The sequence below is a fragment of the Magnolia sinica genome, chromosome 6 (assembly GCF_029962835.1).
Source record: "Magnolia sinica isolate HGM2019 chromosome 6, MsV1, whole genome shotgun sequence".
Taxonomy (NCBI): domain Eukaryota; kingdom Viridiplantae; phylum Streptophyta; class Magnoliopsida; order Magnoliales; family Magnoliaceae; genus Magnolia; species Magnolia sinica.
The window spans coordinates 98,511,881-98,533,314 of NC_080578.1; the positions used below are offsets into that span (position 1 = coordinate 98,511,881).

The window sequence follows — 21,434 nt, forward strand, 5'->3', positions numbered from 1 at the left end:
TTAAGCTAATCCATAAAAATATTATCAATTAGATAATCCTAAACCTTTGATTTTTCAGCCATAAATATAGACGGGTAAAAGAAGAGAAACCCAAGAAACAGATCGAAATTTAATTCAGAGAAGTAAAATATTGGTATCTGGAAACAGATGTGCCAAAAATAGTTCAACGGTCTAGATTGACAAATAATGGTCCACTTATCCGAATTGAAACCCGTGTATGTAATATCATCAACGGTCTAGATTAACAAATAATCGCCCAGCTTGTCTGAATTGAAAACCCGTGTATATATATAGTGGAGGCTGAAACGGTCGCGTACTCAATAAAATTCCGTTTTCCGATCATAAAACAAAGGAATTCTCATTCCTACGGAATCCGGTCGGTCAGCCCGGGCAGCCAGCCAGGTAGGGTTCTTCTCTCTTCTTCCCCTCTCTTCCTATCTGTCCGCCCGTAATTATCTGGTCAGCGGGCAGCTGGGAAGAAGAAGAAGAAAGAAAGAAGGTAGATTAGCAGTTCTCTTGCACGGAAAGTTCTTTTTCTATCTTGAAAAGTGAAGAGATAGGGAGACCTTTTGGGTGGTGGGTGTGTTTTGGTAATTATTGGTTTTGAGTTTTCGGGCAGGTGTTGGGATTTTTCGGGTTTTTTTTGGGATGGGATTCGAGGATGAGGTGCAGGGAGGGGGTGGTGGTGGAGGGATATTGTGGGGATTTCGGAGTTTGATCAGGAGAAAACAGGTGGATAATTCTAGTCACGTGGGGGTGCACGGGCAGAAGCAGCAGCAGCTGGCTAAGGAGTTGTCTGTTCTTCAGCTCATTGCAATTGGTATTGATTCTTCTCTTTTTCTTTGAATTTTTAAAATTAAAATTTGATTGTTTTTTTTTTTTTTTTTTTGAGATGATGTTTTGGGTATTTCTAGATTGATGGGGGGTTTTTTTTTGTCCTTCTCTTTTTAATTTTTTTTTTTCATTTGGTTCTTTCTTTTTTTGTGTGTGATTATATGTTAATTTGGTTCATGGGTTTTGCTATGTTTTGTAGTTTAATTATTTTTATTGAATGGGTGTCTTATTTATTTATTTATTATTATTTATTTATTTTTTAATTTTACCTTTCTTTTTAATTGTTATGGTATTTTGATTGATTGGTTTTGTTCTGTTTTGATTTTTTTTTTTTTAAAGAATTGGTGTCTTTTTTTGAATTTTTTTTTAATAATTTACTTGTGATTTTTATGTTCATTTTGATTGATGGCTTTTGTATTATTTTCTGTTTTTTGTCCTTTTATTTTTATTTTTATTTGAATTGGTATTTTTAAAAGTTTTTTGTTTGAATTTTTCGATATATATATTTTTAGTTTTTATGGTATTTTGGTTGACGGGTTCTGTTCCTTTCATGGTTTTGTTTTCTTGGTCATGGGTGCATCCGAATTTTGTTTTGTTTTGTTTTTTCATGATTTTTTTTTTTTTTTTTTTTTTTTTTTTTTTTTTGCTGTTTTTGATTATTTTTCTTTGTTTTTTGTTTTGGGATTTGCCGTTTATGGTAATTCAAGTCAAAATTGTCAAATTTGCGATTTTGCGTTGATGGCTGAAAGTTCTTATTATAGGTATCTGGGATTTTATTGTTGTTGTGGGTTTCTTTGGTGTTTAATTTCGTTTGATTTTTAGCTGAGCTTCACATTTTTGCAGCTTGTTTCCAAGTTTTAGCTGAATTTTCATTGATTTTGATTCTGTTTCCGATCAATGAAGTGAATGCATCTACTTGCCAGCACTCTGCCACGCTGTCACATATGGCAAACATCCAAGTAGTGCATCTGGTGGATCCTACCATGTAGATTCCCTGTCTTAAAAATCATACAGGTCCACCTGTTAGGTGCATACAATCACAGTATGCAATACAAATTGTCAGCTAAGACATGTTGTTTCGCCATCCATTTGTTCCACACACTGGCCCACCTGATCGGTGGACTGCCATGTTTTTCCAGCCAGGGCATCTATCACAGAGGCCTAATTGACTGCCTGTATCATGCACATGTGTGCAGCTTGACATTGTTCCAGTGTAGATGGGTGCGTGTGGGATTAGGAAGCCTCATCAGTTCTGTACTTCTATTTCATTCATATTCAATTGATGTTTGGATTCTTGTTTTGGAGACTTCCCTCTATCCATTCCCCCCGTAAATGAGAAGTATCAACAAGTTGTTTTATATTTGATATTAGTATAAGATAGTGATTAGTGAGGCTCCAAAAGCTGCTTCTTTTTTTTTTGTTAGTAATTCGAGTTGGTTTCTTTCTTTAAATTGTCTACTCGATCACAGATATCAGCAGTTGTAATAAATTTCTGTCTCGAAATGAATCAGCTTAGAAAACAGATGAGTTTTCTTCTTCTTCTTCTTTTTATAATTTATACATCTCAAAGCATTTGCAGATTTTGCTTCGTTTGCACCATTCTCAATCCCAATTTGAGGATAAACGATTAAATAATTGGTTGAAGATATTAGTCCCTTTTAAATTGCCATAGACTTGGGACCTGAGTGTTTGTTGTTTGAACTTGAAGCTTACCTATTAAAAGGGAGTGGGAGGGAGGAGGGATGTTGCTACTAATTTTATCTATTTAGTTATCACACATTTGATATCCAAAAATGCAGTATACTTGTCGTTTGTTGGGCCATATTTTGGAAAGGGTGTAAACAAGATAGTGGTCGGGTGATCGTAAATGCTGTTTGGAGGACTCTTGAGGTCAGCGAAGAGTCCAACCAACGTTGAGGTCAATGGCTCCTTTAATCAATGGCGAGGATCATCTAAATGTTCAATGGCTCTTCCAAACATATGACATAACTTCCAACATGAATTCGCACAATATTATGTTCCCAAAATCAGGCTAGGGCATTCCCTGTAAGCAACACACTGCATCAAAGCCCAGGTCCAGTGAGAATTGGGCAAGGGTTAGCTAGGGTGTCCCACGAAAGCGACATGCTGCAATAACGCCCGGTTGCTTTGATAAGTAGGTAAGGGTTCCCACACCATTTTGGACACGTATGGATAAAAATGCTAGTTCTGGAGAATAGAATTTGTCCCGCCACATGGAATATAGGAACATTGATAGGTAAGAGTATGGAGTTAGTAAATACGATGGAAATGAAGGAGAGTTCCCATAGCTCGCATTCAAGAAACCAAGTGGAAAGGGGCCAAAATTAGAGAAATTGATGGATATAAACTTTGGCTTATAGGAAAGGACAACAATAGAAGTGTGGTAGGGATGGTGGTGGATAAATATTTAAAGGATGCATTTCTGGATGTTAGAAGAGTAAGTGATAGGATTTTATTGATAAAACTTGTGTTAGGAGAGGAGATAATCCATATTTTTAGTGCACATGCACCACAAGTAGGGTTAGAGGATGGAATTAAGAGATAATTCTGGGAGGATATGGGTGGACTATTGTAAGAAATTATGAACGGTGAGAGGATATTTGTATAATACTTAAATGGTCTCATGTAAAAAAAGGAAGTAACACCCTGATCCATAGCTCAAGTGGTCGACTGAGTGAAAGATACCTCGTTTCAACACTGAGGTCTTGGTACCGATTCCCTAGTGGGGGTGGCTAACGGTGGAGTGTGATCTGACAGTGTTGTGTACTAACAAGCTAACCAAAAAAAAAAAAAGTAAAAAAAGAAAGTAGAGGATATAAAAGCACATACATGAAGGGTATTGTTTTGGGAGAAGAAATGAGATGGAAGATGCTATCCTTGATTTCGCTATGGGATAAAATCTAACTCCAGTCAGCACATACTTTAAAAAGAGAGATGAATATTTAATAACTTCCAAAAGTGAATCGTTCAAGCCAAATAGATTTCTTTCTACATAGGAAGCAAACGATCAATATATAAGGATTGCAAGGTTATATTGGGAGAGAGTTTGATTGTGCAATATGGTTAATGGTTATGAATGTTTATATTAAGAGATAGAAGAAAGGTAATGAAATTAATAGGTGTCCAAAAACTAGGCGGCGGAATTTAGAAGGAGAGAAAACAATATTATTAAAAATTAAATTGATGGAAAAGTAAAATGAAATGTTGAGGAAGAAGTAAACATTATGTGGAATGAGATGGCTAAGTGCATAGGAAGTGGAAAAAGATGTTTTAGGAGTATCTAGAGGGAAAAGCCAATCATGTAAGGAAACTTGGTGGGGGAATGACAATGTAGAAAAAGCTATTAATGAGAAACATTCATGTTTTAAAGTTTGACAAGGGACTAGAAACGATGAAAATTTTGAACAATGTAGAAATGCCAAAAAGACTGCTAAGAAAGTAGTAAATGAGGCTAAACTTAAGGCTTATGATAATCTTTACAATAGATTGGGGACAAGAAAAGGTGAAAAAGACTTCTTCAAACTTGCAAAAATGAGAGAGGAATGGAGTAGGGATCTACATCATGTTAAAGAAATGCTTCGGCTAGGAATGAGTATAAAGCAAAACATACAATTAAAGATCTTTACATTGTTGTAACTTCTAAATACTTTTGGGTTAAAATCCAATAATTTCACGCTAAAACCATGGAAAAAATATAAAACTGGCGAGATTTTGAAAGTCTCATGTTATTCTTGTGATAATATCTTTTGATCAAATTTCCATGAAAATGTTGCTGGATTTTGAAAATCTCGGCGATATTTATCACAATGGCTGTAAGCTATTAGTCAATGGATGTAATTATAAATAATAGAGTATAAGCTAATGAGCTCATTAGAAGATGGAAAAACTCAGCCTGAAGGTTCTGATTGGATCAATGCAATGTTGAAAATAGTGGGAAATGCTACTTCCACTCCAAAGGAAGAAACCTTTGACTTTTTTGCTATCTTGAGGAGGGAAAGGGATAAATATCAGGTTGAGGGGGTTCAATGTTGTAGGATTTTTATGGGAAAAGAGGGGTGGAAGTCAGATTGCAAGAAGCACTCCAGACTTTGCAGGTTGGGTTGAAAGGCACGAGTTGGTAGATCTGCCTCACCTGGTCTAGTAATTAGGAGAACCCATAAAAGCAAATGTACTCCTACAGTCCTACTCGAAACAAAAAATGCTTGTGGGAAATATCTACAAGCAAACAATTTCAATTTTCACCTTTCATGATTAAAAAGAATATAGAAAATATAAACAGTATAACTTGATATGAGAGACGGATGAAGAAGATGGGGGAATTGTAAATTGAGTTGGAAGGCATGAGTGGATAGATTTACCTCCCCTGGCCAGTAATCAGCAGAAACATAAAAAAGAAAAGAGCTAGTACACATGCATGCAAGAAATATCTACAAGCAAACAGTTCCAGTTTCACCTTCTATTATAGAAAACAGCATAACTTGATATGAGAAAAACAGGTGAAGAAGGTCATGGAAATAAATGTTCGAATTGAAGTGCTGATACTTTCCAAAAATATCAAAAGCTGAGCATAAGCCAATCTGTTTGCATCATGCTTTGGAAGAACTTGGAAATGTGTTATTCTCCACTCGCATAAACCTTCTTCTTCTTCTTCTTCTTCTTCTGAATATCTCGCAATGACTATTTATATTGGCTGCTCCGAATTTTATTTACTTATCTGTTGTTGTTTGTGACAAACCAGATGAATATTGCAGAGCTGGGTGTTCAGTTATTTTTACAGTATATCTTGCAATGGCTATTGATATTGGCCGCTCCAAAAAAAGAAAAAGAAAAGAGGGTGTATTGATATTGTAGTCTTTGAGCAGGTGTTGGATCAACTATTGGGGCTGGAGTCTATGTTCTTGTTGGAACAGTTGCTCGGGAGCATTCAGGACCGTCTCTGACTATTTCCTTCCTTATAGCTGGAATAGCCGCTGCTCTTTCAGCATTTTGCTATGCAGAGCTCGCAAGCCGTTGTCCATCTGCTGGGAGTGCTTATCATTATTCATACATATGTGTTGGAGAAGGGTAATGTTACTGTTAGATAAATAATTTACAACCTTTCTTATTTATACTACGTTATATTTCTACATCAGGGCGATCCCCACTAAGCCTACTTGAGATTACAATCTTGAATGTTATGGAGCATGACTGTATGAGATCCAGGCTGTAATTAGATGGGTAGTGTGCCCCACTGTGAATGTGTCGTAAATCATCCTGGTCCTGTCTTCAGGTGGTCCACATGTGCATGTTCAATGTGGGATCTGGCCAATTTCTTTTAACTGCCTTTTCTTTTCCTGTACATTTTTGGCCTATCTGAGGAGTGAAGTGGCCTGATTTTAAGATCACGGCTAGTGGGCCCCACACAACGAGTGTGGCATGGATCTCTCACACGTACCATATTGGGAGTGAGGTATTATGAATTTTAGTCTTGTAGGTAGCCTTTGAATTTCTCACACAATCATATTTCCACTTCTGCAGTAATTTAGTTCTGGCATTGGTTTAGTATTTGTTATGCAAAAAGAAAACATTAGGCTTGAAAATTTAATGATCTGAGAGACATTATTAAATGGAATGAACATAGTTGGAGGATTAGGGAAATGATTTATACATGCTTTTGTAGTCTTTCTATTGGGCTGTTATTTATTTCAGTTGGTTATTGTGGTATTATTAATTTCTATTATTGTGGCTGTCTCAGTGTTGCTTGGCTGATTGGTTGGGCCCTTATACTGGAATATACAATTGGCGGCTCGGCTGTTGCACGTGGCATCTCCCCAAACTTGGTAAGTACATTTTTATCCCTGCAGACTCTGTTTACTAACGAGAGTACTTAATCAGCAGCAATTATTATATGATTTATGGAACATATTGTAGATTGTAGTGGATTTCTTCCACATGTTAGTACAATCAAATGGGTTAGTAGCATCAAGTAATTTTCTTTTATTTTCCGCCTATGTTGCATGTCATGTCTCTTTTCAAGTGCATGTCTTGCATGCTTGTTGTTATCCAATAAGTTTTATAGGTTTCAATTTGTTTTCCCCATTTCACTCAGTGATATTTGTTTGTCCATTGGATTTGGATATATCCTATTTATCCCAAATATCCAATTGTTTTCATGTTTTCATATGTTGTTGTTAGATAACATACTGGATGATTTGTGATCTTTAGATATAAGTGGGTCTACGTGGTCTTCGGAACAAATGTAAACACAGTGACTTGGGTATGTCAACCTGCTCATATATTAGATGTGGCTGGTTTGAACTTCGAAGCATGATAATGTATTATTTATATTTAAGAAAAAATTAAGCGCTTCTTAGATTTTCTATCCTCGTCCTTCACATTGTGTTGTTAGTTATGTGAACTTTAAGCATCTATTGGCATCACAATGATATAGTAACATCATGAGTGGGTTTTGAATATCGTAATTCTTTTTTAAGTGCTTTGTTAAGCCCACATCTGTGTGCAATGAAGCTCATGTACACGCTACACATCTACCAGCATGGCACAGTAGGTCCAAGATCCAGTCCGTCAATCAGAATGAAGCCTTTATTTTGATGCCCTAGCTCAAGAATCAGGTTTGATCCACTGGTCAGGTGGGCCATTGTTTGCAAAAATAAAAAAAATTTATAAATGTACGGCGTTGGAAAACTTGGCTGAAGTTTACTACCCATCCACCAGTTTCCGATATTGGGGCATACATGCTGATTGGACTGGATTTTATTTTCGGGAAAACATGTACAAGGTCGGACCAACCTGATGGATGGATTGGTGTGTACATGAGCTTTCCTGCACATGCGTGTGCACTTAGCAAAACTCCTTTAAACCTTTTGATGGTGCGACTAGTGTTACTTGCTTCATGCATGGGTGCATTTTCATGCTGCAAATTGTTCTGAGGAAAGAGAATGACTAATTTGGTCATGTAGGAAATAACTTCTCTGCATATTGCATAATTGTCCTAGTGCTGGGTTATATTCTCTTCTCGCTTTTCAGTGGTTGTCTTGATAAAATTTTAGTTCTCTCTCTCTCTCTCTCTCTCTCTCTCTCTCTCTCTCTCTCTCTCTCTCTCAAAATAAAAATAAAAATAAAAATAAAAATCTGCATATTGCATAATGGATTCATTTTTAGATCATTTTTTTTTCACTCTTTTATTATTTATTATTATTTGAACTGCTAAAGGTCTTGTTTGGCATCGTTTGATAAAACTCATAATTGGAGAATGCCAAGCTTTTATGGATACTCTTATAATGAGAATGCCAAGCTTCTATGGATACTCTTATAATGCTGCAAGTTTTATTACGTTTCAGGCCTTGTTCTTTGGAGGCCAAGATAGTCTGCCAGCCTTTTTAGCCCGTGCATACATTCCTTGGCTTGATATTGTGGTCGACCCTTGTGCTGCGATTCTTGTTTTCATTGTCACTGGGCTCTTATGTGTGGGAATCAAGGAGGTATCCCTTTAACACGTGCCCCTTTTTTGCAAAGCTTTAATTTTTCTTGTAGTAACTTGAATTGGAACACTTTTCTCCCTTCAGAGTACACTTGTGCAATCCATTGTCACATCGGCAAATGTCTGTGTTATGGTTTTTGTAATCATAGCTGGAGGGTACCTTGGTTTTCAGACCGGATGGGCTGGATACGCTCTTCCTACAGGGTACAACTGAAACATCCATCTTGTCCTTCATTTTCTTTCTTAGAGGTTCTAATTCCACACTCTTCTATATCCCAGCTCCTCTACAGGCCACACATGTGACATTGTGGTACATGTGTGTGAGATTTTAGCCATACATCAGATTGGTCTCTGGCCAAGAATTCTACATGGTGGGGCCTGGCTGGACAGCTTGGATGTTCCAAACAATTGCAAGCATGATACACATGGGTTTATAGGGTCTTGGATCTGCATAAGTTTGGAATTAGAAAACCTCTACTCTCTTGTAACTGGTGTATTTATGGTTAAGGGTGGCTTAATTCAAATTCTCCTCGGAACTGCAGATACTTCCCATTTGGAGTAAATGGCACGCTTGCTGGATCTGCAACCGTTTTCTTTGCATACATAGGCTTTGATTCAGTTGCAAGCACAGCTGAAGAGGTGTGACACTGCTTCCAGCACTCTTTAACATGCTTTAACGTAGTACTAGTATGTGCTATGAGCATGGGTTAATCAATTCTTTTTATTGGTATTGATAATCAACATGTCGTAATCTCAAATAAGTAATTACTCCAACTTCTACTAGTGGAGGGCTTTTAGGGAAGGTCTGCTATTTTCTTCTCATTGTTTTCCAGGTGGAAAGGCATAAAAGACTGTTCTAATGTGGGTGCACATTTTTATATATAAGCCGTGGAGGCTACCTTGTATTGTTAACGAGATTCAAGGGATAACCTTGAGGCTAACATTTCATTTATACATGGATGGTGTAGCAGAGATTCTCTCATTTTTTAGCAGATCAGTTTTCTTTAAAGCTTATGGTTATGTATAAAAAATATTAGATTATGTATCAATGGGAGTAGTATTTGGATTCCTGTTCTCCTCTCCCAACGCATGCCAATTTTGCAAGCATGTGGTATCCAGGTCATTCATTAGGTTGTCCCCACCATGCATGTTCCTTTGCTGAAATTGGGCCGGTCCAGTTATCAGGCGGGTCACATTGCACAAGAAAAATGGACAGTTTAAAAGAAGTTACCAGTAGTTTACATTTGAGGTGCATGTGCAACCCACATGACAATCAGAGTGACCTGATTTTTGGGCCACTGCATCTAAACAGCGGCCCCAACCAATTAACGGTAGTCTTGGTCTTGCACAAGTGATACATTAGTATGCATGGGAAAGCAGGATTGCATCTTGAGCTTTATTTGCATAAAAGGCCGAAAACTTACAGTTAATATTTTCTCCAACTGATCTGAGAACTTTCATATACACTTGCTTACTATCCCAATGGAGAAATCCTACTCATGGATATCCATGCCCATTTAAGAAGTTCCTACCTCATCAGTATGTTGGTGTTGCTTGAGTCTTACTATCATTTCTTGCTCTGAGATTGATATCTTCATGGCAGGTGAAGAATCCCCAGCGTGATTTGCCACTTGGTATAGGAATTGCGCTATCCATATGTTGCTCTCTGTACATGCTGGTATCTGTTGTTATTGTTGGTCTAGTACCTTATTATGCAATGGATCCCGACACCCCAATTTCATCCGCATTTTCCAGCCACGGGATGCAATGGGCAGCGTAAGTGAAGATATGCTCGTAAAATGCAGTGATTGAAACCAGAAAATGAGTTTCTGCATATTGGATAATTTCAATTTATTTAAATTTTTTTCTTGGGAATGTTTTTGAAATATAGATACGTTGTCACGGTTGGAGCAGTTACTGCACTTTGCTCGACCTTGATGGGTTCGATACTTCCTCAGGTAAATGATTGCTGCATTAGTTGAATAGCCAATGCATGCTTTATCATCCTTTTTGTATGACATGCCCTGAATGTTTCGATTTGCATGCATTGCTAGCCTGTAGTTTCTATTATTATTATTTGAATGACAACTTTGAATTTACTAAAGCTCAAAAAAGAGGAAAAAAAGCCAAACAGAAAGCACAGATTATGAGAGATCGGGAACAAGGCTGGGGGTCATCCCAGTATTGTTAAAAGAGCAGTTCTATGATACTCGGGCTGTGTATGACACTTGATATGCTGGCACTCAGAAATTGTACATGTGGCATATATTACCTCAAATAAAATCCACTAGATTGTGCAGCCTGCAAAGTCACAATCCCAAGATCAAATTGGTTGAGCAATCCTAACCTCTGATTCGTGGAATGCTTGTTTGTGGAAATAGGGACATTGGATATATTTCATTTTTGTCCAATAAATATCCAGCAACCCGATAGTCAGATGATCAAATAAGCTTAATTTTTTGTTCATGATACATCTTCACTGGGTACGATAAATTGGATTGTTTAATTTGACTAGTTGTATGCCACATGGTGCAACTTCCATGTAATTTCTTAGTGCTTACGCATCAAAATTCTTCTCTTGTTAAAATTGTTTACTTCAGTAGTTAAGTCCTATGGATTGAATCAAGTTCAAAGAAAATGTTCATGATTCAAATCTATTCTGCCAACATAGTGAAAAAATATGGAAAATATAAATAAAATTAAAAACTCATCAATCATCCTTCCACTTCAATATGCACCAAGTAATACCATCTGATGATAGTGTTAAATGATTCTTATCTTTCCTTTTTAAAAAAAAAAAAAAAATCTTTCAAGAATTTTCCTTTGAAAAACATACAAGGATCCTTTAATAATTTATGTTCTTGTTACCTTTCTTGAATGTATAATCACGTTGGAAAAGCAGCATTTGATTATGTAGGTTGATTAAAAGAAAGATATTTTGATTTCTAACCATTGTTCCATAGTATATATAAGTCAACATGATCGTAACCGTCCATAAAAACATTCAAGATAGGTCATACACCAATTTGGTGTTTCAACTAGTTAAGAAGTAAGAAATCATTTAAAAAAAAAAAAAAAAAAAAAAGCTCCATGATTTAACATTGAAGAGAATATATATGATTAAAAAGTTTTGCTTGAAATAGAATATAACAACTATAATTTGAATCGTAAATTGTAGGATTCAAATCATAGAATTGTAGTATTCATAAGAAAAGGGATTCAAGGTTGGATTCAAATAGTTTTGCTAAAGATTCGACTCAAATTGTATATCGTAAACCGTAGGATTTTGACAACACTGCTGGTGACCATATATTTCCACTGTCCACTGTCAAGCTAGAGCACCACAAATAACCCATATTTACAAGAATGGTTTCTGCAACATCAAACCATCAAGAAAGGAGATGTAAACATTTCTATAGTAAGAAAGGACAGAGATGAGCTCCAGATGTGAAAAACACAGGCTTATGTCATTTATTATAATATTGAAGGGTTGATGGGTAGTGATGTGTTACTATCTGGAACCTGAACAGTCATGTGACTTTCCTAGCCGTCCTTTTATGGGCCAAAAGAAGTACAAAAAAATGGATTTTGCGTGGCTATAAAAACAAACTTTAATGATTAAGTATTCCATGTTCACCATTTTCAAGACATTAAGAAACTACTCTCAACACTAAATAATGGAATTGAGTGCACACCTTGGTCCATGTGCATTTTCTAGAGGTGGAGCCATTTGGCGCATCCCTCAATTTGGATGGCCTGATGCAAGATGATTTTCTCAACAATCTGTGTCCAAGATATGACAGTCCTAATCCTTCCATCAGTAGTCTACATTTAGACAGTCAATTTTTAAAAAATGAAGCTATAATACATATTCAATGAGAAACATGCAAAAGAGGGTTAAGATCATCCAATCTAGGAACTTGCAGGGCATCCTGATCCATGGTATGGCCTATCAGATCAACAATCTGAATCACCAAAACATGGACCCTCATGTATGGACTTCTCCACCACAGAAACTAAACTTTTGTTGAATCTGAGGGCCTATGAATCATCTAATTTTGTTTAGTTGAAAAGAAATGCATTTGTGAAGTTTGGTATGCATTATGGAATGTTAGAGATTGAATTTACAAACAAAAGCATGCCATGTTCCCTCTCCATCATTTAGAAGTTGACGAAAACAATTCCAGAGCCTACTTAACAATTCTTGTGAGAATCTCATTTATGCTGCTCACTGAAATTTGGATTTTCTATGTTATCTCGTTCTTCTCAGCCTAGAATACTGATGGCTATGGCTAGAGATGGATTGCTGCCATCATTTTTCTCTGATGTTAGCAAAAGTACCCAAGTTCCTGTCAAGAGCACGATACTTACTGGGGTATGCGCTGCAATCTTGGCATTCTGTATGGATGTTTCTCAACTGGCAGGCATGGTAAGTTTCCATCATGAGATGAGCTACTCTCCGAGTTATTGTGGAAAGAAAGAAAAAAATGTGATAGGATTATGCTTTTGAAATTTATGGAAGGAACCAAAATGTGAGAAATGCAATGTCTACTCACGAGAGTAGGGATTGGAACCCTAGTTTCCCGGCGCATGCCAATGTGGACCTGTGTGCATCAGGTGGGCCTTGCCATACATATGCCGGTCCAGTAATCAGGCACGCCATACATGTGTGAGAAAATATGGATGGTTAAAAGAATTGGACAACCATCCTGTTCGACATATGTGTGGCATACTTGATGACTGTACCTGCATGATTTTCAGGTCATGTCATGTATGGCAGGGCGCACCTGTTGAGCAACCCAGATCCTGCGTACTCATGCCAAAGTTGTTTGAAATCCCACTCACATTGGTAGCCTTGCAGGGCTCAGAAAGTAATGGAGTAGACAGAGGGGCATGCTCGAGTGGTACCGGGCAGTTGTGGGGCCCACCTGATGCATGCATAAAATCCAACATGTCCATCATATGCGTCATTCATCATTGCATTTTACGTCTAGAGCCATAAAATCAGGCTGATCTGTGAATCAGGTTGACCATGCCAGGGAAGAATTTGAGAGAGAACATCCCCCCTTGATTCTTGTGGAAAACCCACCATGTTGTATATATGAAAACCAGCCCATTCAGCCATTCATCTGATCGTCGTGAAGGTTCATCCAGAAAATCATGCTGTTTCAAATTTTAGGTGGGTCCCTTTGTAAATCAAAGGTTGACATCCCCTCTCACACTGTTCCCTGCGTTGTGGCCCACTTGATTGTTGGATTAGGCTGATTTTTTGGTACCTGAGAAATATGAGGTGACACATCTGATAGACGGGTTTGATGGCTGTCATACATCATGTGGGCTCTACGTCTGCCTAGTACCACTGCATGCTTACAGTGGTACTGGTACACTCGAGCACGCCCCATAAAAGAAGCAGCAGATTAGTATCTAGTATGACTTCAATTTTCATATGGAGTTCAACAATCATACATTGTATATTCTGCTAGGTTGAACAAAATTGGAAGCTGAGCTGAGGTACTGTTTTGTGCAGGTCAGTGTAGGCACGCTTCTTGCATTCACCATCGTTGCAGTTTCCATTTTGATACTCAGATATGTCCCTCCAGATGAGGTACCAATGCCATCATCGCTGCAGGATTCAATTGATTCCGTGTCGTTGCGATATAGTACTCAGGAAAATGAGGGTGGAAGCTCAAAAGATCTTATCTGTGATACCAATCAAGAAAATGATGCAGTAGTGTTAGCTGGTTGTCCTCTTATTGCGAAGGAAAGGGAGCAAGGTAATGCTAAGTTGTATCTGAAAAATCCACTTGTGAGCTCCTATCTACAAATGCCAGCACAAGTGCTTCACATATGCCAACATGGCACACATGGGGAAGGATCAATAATGCAGGGGCATTTTCACATCGGGCTCAAGTGGGGTAGCTCGTGGGATGCGGGGACACACTAGGGGTGGGCGGCTCGTGTGAGGTTGTACCCATGTGATGTGGGGCCCACGAGGGGGGTTCGGCCGAGGTCCTAACCCATGGGATGTGGGGCCTGGGCTATGAGATAAAGGGATTAATTCGCCATGTTCCATCAATTCGAACTTTTAAAGCAAGTGGTTAATTGTCCTACATCAAAGTGGTATCAGAGCGGGAGGTCTCGTGTTCGAGACTCCTCACCAGGGGTGCCATATTTTTGTGGCCCTTGTGTTTTGTGTCTATGCATGGGCACTCGCAAGTAGTTTTCTCTTTGTAGTGATTAACTTGAGTTTCATGATCTGTGCCACTTTTGGCATTGGGTGCTGCAGAAAAATTGAAGGAACAAAAGCGGCGGAGAATAGCGGGTTTGAATATTGCATTTGTGTGTATTGGTGTCCTCTTGCTTACTTCTGCAGCTTCAGCTGAATACTTGCCGAGGTGAGTCCTGCTTTGAAGCTCTTTTGGTTTAGGTTTTAGGGCATATGTTACCTAATCAAAGTGGCCTGCCTTATCATATTTGTGGCTTTCATAACACGTGGTCTGAATCATCTAGATTTAGGTGTGAGGTCTATTGTTTGATCCTGTTATATCTGACCCTAGGGCGGCCACGTTGGTTTGGTACTTTTTTGGTCTTGATTAACAAGCCGTGCAATGATTCCAAGGTGTGGGATTTTTCATTCTGAAAGTATCTTTTGGGAATCCCCCACCCATATTACGGTGCATCAGATCAGTTGTCTGGATTCCTAACCATGGCCACATGTATGGACCGGGCAAGTTGGGAGACTATTCACGTCTTGATGCATTAGGACTGTGTTTTAAATATCGACAATATCGGCCGATTTATCCCACGATATATCTTGTATCCCACTTGTGTGATACGAAATGCACAAGTAGTGCTGATATATCCCACCTATTCGATTCAGTGAGCGTTTTCGATTTTCGATCTATTTTTTTTTTTACTATAAATCACATTAAATCAATGTCAAATAGCTACAAATCTATGATTCTTCATGTTTTCAATGAAAAATCATGGATTTGGAGGTTCAATTTCGAGATTTGGGGGAGATGGGGCATGTTGCGGAAAATTGGGAAAAATAAAAATTTCTCAATTTCTCACAAATCAGTTGCAAATCTTTGTATCCAAACACAAAATCAAGCGTGTCTATAACCTGATCTAGTGACGCTTCTTTTGCTTTTGAATGTATTGCTTGTGTTTCCATATGTCTTTTTATATTTATAAATTATATGAATAGACTTTAAATATACTTGCATCAGTTTAGTTGGACAATGCATGTATTAGGACCCCATACAAAAGAAACCCCTATTATGTGCACTTTTTTTTTTTGTAATGTCTTAATTTATAAGCATGTATTAATGTCTTTTTCAACAATCCTTGAAGTTTCCATGAAAAATTTGACCAATTTCCTAATGTTCCCATGTTTCCTAACAACATCGATACATTACGCGATACAACTGATATATCCCATGCGATAACCGATATGTATCCGTATCCCAAGGGTGTGATACATTACGTGACAACAATATTTAAAACATTGATTAGGACCCAATAATTTCTTTGTTGGGCTACCCTTCTCCCACAGTGGTGCCCAGATCAATGTTGTAGATCACCAAACCATGGTTTTGCTTTTGCAGACTAGGCATTAGTACAGTTTACATCCTGATTCCTCGGGACTGATGAATTCTTGTTCACCCAACAAAAAAAATGCGAAAAATATGTTTCTTGAAAACAACATACATACATGAAAGCTTTATATATGTGTATATGTATAAATATCTCTCTCTCTCTCTCTCTCTCTCTCTCTCTCTCTCTCTCTCTCTCTCTCTATATATATATATATATATATATATATATGCACACACACAGGGAGGGAGGGAGGCAAGCGACTATACATGTCTTGATCCTAATGTCCCAATAATTTCTTTGTTGGGCCACCCTTCACCCATTGTTGCACCTAGATCAATGTCCTAGATCACCAAACTATGATCCCGCTTGTGCAGATTGCCGGCATAGTAAACTTTACCGCTTGCTGCATCATGACCCAATAAATTCCTTAGTATAACTCCACTCCCGCCCGCCCCCCCCCTTCTTGAACACAACATTCACACACGAAAATGTGTATGTGTATCTACATACTAAAAGAGTGAACACATCTTTTGTAGAATGATTTCCATGTCTTGCATTATACTCTCACTTGAGGTGATCATCAGGCCACAGTGTGCCAATATGGCAACCTTTCAAATGCCTGCATGTTTTGGGTGCATCAGGTGGGCCATACTTCATCAATATCTTAACTAAGAAATGGCAGGAATCCACATACGATGAATGCATGCAAGAAGGCTTAGGATACACGGCAATGATGACATCACCAATAAATGGACATGTGGCATGCAAGTGTAACCATCTGTATATGTGCAGCTTGAGCTTTTCATTTTTTGGTTGATTTAATGATAAATAGAACTATGTTTCTAACTATTAATCTCAATTAATTATTTTTATTTTATTTTGATTGATTAAATGATTTATTTAGGGTACATTTTGACTTCTTCTTTTTTTTTTTCATTTCCTTCCTCCTTGGGAAGTTGATTCCATGCAACGTTGTAGAAATTGAGACCATTTTTATTGTCTTGTTGGTGTTTGATATTATCATTAAGACATTAACTAAGGTAATTTTGCTTTGGAAATTTGTTGATGTGATTTATTTGGCTTGCTTAGCAGGTTTGTCATGCCCCAAAAAGGGTGTTGGGGCCCTTGACTCCACTCTTGGGGTGCGATAAGAGGGGAATTTTTGTTTTATATGGCTAAACAATGGTGTCCCTTTTCCATTTCAAATACATCACAAAGTTTTACAAGGTATAAAAGCAAGACCCAAGATATGGTACCTATGCTTATAACATTCAATTTACATCTTGTTCTCAAAATACATTCCAGATTTACATCTTGTCATTTCTAAAGAAAGAATCCTAAGCTTTGTGATGAGGAGCTCTTGGCACCTGCTCGCCTAATACAGCTCGCTAGGGTTTCCAACTTTTTTTAATATTCTTTTACTTGAAAAATGAAATATTTTTCTATGCCTTTTTTTTTTTTTTTTTGTTACTATTATATTTATATTTTATTATTTATTATAATTTTTATTATTTTAATTTTAAAAAATCAAAGTATTGTGTAGCTTATGCTACACGCAATGTAGCTTATGCTACATACTATAGATGGCCGAATGCTACGCTGTACACTATATGCTATTTAAAACTGGTTAAACCTTAGATTTCAAGTCTTTTCTCACTACCTCCAATGTTCTTCTGGGCCTTCCTCTCGCCCCTTTTGAGCCTTTAACTTGTACCAACTTACTCTTAACTGGCTTGGTTCTTGGTCTTCATTGCATATGTGTGTTTTTAATTACACTACAATATTTATTTTTCTACTTCACAGCAATGCCATGGAAATTTTTTTTGTGCAGTCCAACTTTGATGTGGAACATCAGAGGATGGTTGAGTTGGCTTGGCCTTATTTTGCTTCTTGTGACTGTAAATAATTTCATCATTGTCGTTCTAGACAATTTTAGATTTTGAATCACAATCCAATTTTACGGTTCGACTTGGTCTCTCTTGTGATTTTACAATCACGTTCGAGATATTTTGAGCAACTTTAACAATTTATATTCTAACTTCTCAGTTCGGCTTTATTGTCTTCTTATCAGCCTTCCGAGATTCTCACTTTGTATCATTGGCGGCTTGCTTCTATTATGTGGCTTGATCGTCCTCTCTTGTATCGAACAAGATAATGGCCGGCACAGCTTTGGACACACAGGAGGCATGTATCATCTTTTCTTATATTCCTTGTTGGAGAAATCATATGATCCTCAAACTAACCATATGCATGGTAGCCTTAAACCTTAGGTTTGGACAAGTGGGGCCCATGGATTTTAGATCTGGACTGTTGATCTAAATAGGTCTTGCCCAAAATCAACCTAATTAAGCATCTGAGCCCTCATTTACTGTTGTCAGGCAATTGTACCATATGCAACATTCCACATTCAATGGGGGAGGAAAAAAAAGAAACCAAAAACAAATAAAACAAAGGTCAGATGGACAGGCTTCCAATCTCATATAATTTTCAAGGCATGGTCCGTCCACTATGGAGCCCATCACATCAACATTGCTGATTTGTGGGACCCACATCTCCAAACTCGAAGCTCGACTATCATTTAATTCTCAAAATCTTCCCTCTATCTAGTTCACTATTATGGAATATGAGTCTGTTGTCATCTCTGCAGGTTTCATTTGCCCCTTCGTTCCTCTCCTTCCCATTTCTTGCATTCTCATAAATGCATACTTACTAATCAATCTTGGGTGAGTATTAAAATGCCTACATGCTATTTCTTTCATTTCTAAATTTGCATATAGCACTAGAGAAATTTGATGGTTATGCACTAATGGGATCAGAATCCTATTGCACACCCACCCATGATTAGAGCTGGGCACAACTTGAAAAACTCAACTCGACTTATCCGACTTGTTTAGATCCGGCTTGATCCGAACCGAGTGGGTGAGTCAATCCAAATCGAGTTGACTTCGTCCAATCTGAACTCAAACCTAGTCGAGTTCAAGTCACCCAGTAACTCGACTCGACTTGACCCGAAATCCAACTCGGTACTGACTTGACTCAATCTGAAACCCAACTCGTACCTATATATTATATATAAAAAAAAAACTTAGATCAGACATTTCAGATCTGAGATGCCTTGTAGCTGATAGAGGCTGCAATTTTGGCAAGTGAATTTAGGTTTTGAGTTGTGATTTCAGCACGTGGATACCCACTACACCCGACCTGACTTGGTGCCGACTTGACCCGACTCAGTACTTGTGACTGGATCGGACTCAATCTGGATTAGACCAGGCCAGACCCGGACTCAGATTGGGTTAGGCATGCTGGACTCAGTACTGAGTCGGGTCGAGTTCGGGTCAAGCCTATTTGAAAACCGGATCAATCCAAGTCAACCCTAACTCGGTCCAACTCGACTCGATGCCCAGCTCTACCCATGATAGCATGCCAAACACTGGTGCGAGATCCATATTCATCATGCTGGCCACCCCTTGTTCCTGCCATGGCCCAAAAACCCAGCTAGTCTGTGAAATAGCTGACTAATTGGAAACTGAATGTGGACCATTGGTACATGTTTTAATTATCCATCCGTATCTATTATACACAATGAGCGGGCTTGCCTATTGTGTGCAATAAATGTGGCCACTCTAATTATCATTCTTGTTGACTCAGTGCTGGGACGTGGATCCGTGTTTCCATATGGCTGGTAATTGGAGTGTTTGTTTATTTATTCTACGGACGGACGCATAGCTCGCTGTCAGATGTAGTTTACGTGCCCACTGCTCATGCGGATGAGATATATAGAAGCTTCTCAGAACCTACAGTATAAGAGAATACCATCCAGCAACCCTCTCTGCCCGAGAATGAGGATGTGGACCTTTCTAGTGTTGTATTACTTGTTGCTTGAATATCAATATTTTCTTTTGTATTTATTAAGTTGTCATGTGGCCCACATGCATTCAACACATGGACGTCAGGGATGTGCCTCAAACAAGAGCCACCGTTGGATGATCTGGCCCAAAGAGTCAAGTGGGTCCACTCATCAGACAGTCCAAACATGTATGTTGATGGTTGGCATTCTTTCCTAGACAACACGTTTGTTGCCTTACTATTGAGTTGTCTGGGCTGATTCTTGGGGAAATGGAGGGCCCAACTGATGAACGGTTTGGAAGTGGGGGCGCCTGTGGGACCCATCAACATACATGTTCTGGGTCATTGAACATTTGTATTTGTTAATATGTTATCTGTATAGTGATATACATTGGGTGTTGCCTTAGCTGCAGTTGTGCAAAAGATGTAAATAGATTGCAGATGTGGCAGGAAAAAGGTTAACATGTAGTTTTCAGTTGGAAGAAATGGAGCATATCTGAGATGTTATACAATGTTTCAGTGAAGTTTTGTTTCGTACATTTGGGCTTTCAGTTTGTGCAATTGGGGCCCAGGGATCAGTGAACGAAAAATGTTGATGTGGTGGGACCGTGGAGATGGTCCCATCCACCAAAAAGCCCTTAGATTGGAATATCCTAGCCATGGAACTCTGGCTGTATTTCTTTATAACCTTCTATTCGTTGACTAGTCTTTGGGTGATTCTTGGTGCATTCACCACTGATGGTGGTACATCTTATTTGGATCAATGCAATGGGCCTCACATGTATGAACAAGAAGATTGAACGGGTGCATGAGGTTTATATAATAGGTTGATTTGTTTTACTGTTTCCATAGAATTCCAGATGTAATAACATTCTTGAAGCGTGGATGCTCCTTGTCTGTAACTGGTCAGGTTTGGGTTGGGTCCATGGATTGCCAGTTCATTCGAGCTACCTGTTCCAGTACCATAAATCACTCCCTAAATATGCCTAACTCAGCCCCACAACTTGCCTGATCCTGACAAGACAGTATGGAAAATCACATTGATACAGAGATCCGTAAGTCTAATAATCATTGCATTGGACAGCCCAGATAGTAAGGAAATAATTCAAATAAACAATTGGAGACTCCTGTTAGAGATAGCCTATGGTTTTTAAGTTTTCGCTTTATGCCAAGGGGCAATCCTAGTTATGCCTTGGGTAATGGACAGTGGTTAGAAAGATGGCCAAATTATGGATGGATTGGATTATACTAATGAAAGTCTATTCCATATAATGTCAGATGGGTAGGACTGTCCAAGGGTGTCCCGTTGTAACTTGTTTCATAGTAGAAAAACCACTCTGCAATTATTATTTCTCAGATGCTGTTCCCAATAGGGTAGTCTTAAGGGGAGCTGACCCCGTATCCACCGGACCCGGATTGCGTACTACCCCCGCCCGTCCCTAGCTCCGAACGGGCAGTTCTGTGGGCGGGCCCACCGTGATGTATCTGCACATCCAAGCCGTCAATCCCTTTTCTCAGATTATTTCAAGGTGAACGTTCTAAAATGTTATAATCATATAAAAAACATGGGATCAAATATGTTATTTTGTTAAGCCCATCAAGATGAATATTTGAGATAATTATTAAGCTAAACCAATCATCAAGTGGGCTA

At 38.3% G+C, this 21,434-nt stretch overlaps 1 protein-coding gene across 1 annotated transcript; it reads left to right on the top strand.

Moving 5' to 3' along the window:
• The first annotated feature begins 320 nt into the window (after nucleotides 1-320).
• LOC131249215 (cationic amino acid transporter 2, vacuolar-like) lies at nucleotides 321-20,189 on the top strand. Its single transcript, XM_058249846.1, has 14 exons — nucleotides 321-820; nucleotides 5,718-5,919; nucleotides 6,590-6,674; nucleotides 8,196-8,336; nucleotides 8,421-8,539; nucleotides 8,878-8,974; nucleotides 9,939-10,111; nucleotides 10,227-10,293; nucleotides 12,606-12,764; nucleotides 13,863-14,109; nucleotides 14,622-14,730; nucleotides 18,009-18,121; nucleotides 18,585-18,660; nucleotides 19,586-20,189. Exons 1-14 carry the CDS (start codon nucleotides 649-651, stop codon nucleotides 19,740-19,742), a joined length of 1,917 nt encoding a protein of 638 aa, XP_058105829.1. The 5' UTR covers nucleotides 321-648; the 3' UTR covers nucleotides 19,743-20,189.
• The last annotated feature ends 1,245 nt before the right edge of the window (nucleotides 20,190-21,434 follow it).

What these genes read in the sequence shown, in the direction of transcription:
- LOC131249215 (XM_058249846.1), top strand. Translation starts at nt 649, where the DNA reads ATGGGATTCGAGGATGAGGTGCAGGGAGGGGGTGGTGGTGGAGGGATA. An exon ending in GGATACGCTCTTCCTACAGG is followed by an intron (nt 8,540 to 8,877) that starts GTACAACTGAAA and finishes TCGGAACTGCAG; the next exon opens with ATACTTCCCATTTGGAGTAA. An exon ending in CACGGGATGCAATGGGCAGC is followed by an intron (nt 10,112 to 10,226) that starts GTAAGTGAAGAT and finishes TTTGAAATATAG; the next exon opens with ATACGTTGTCACGGTTGGAG.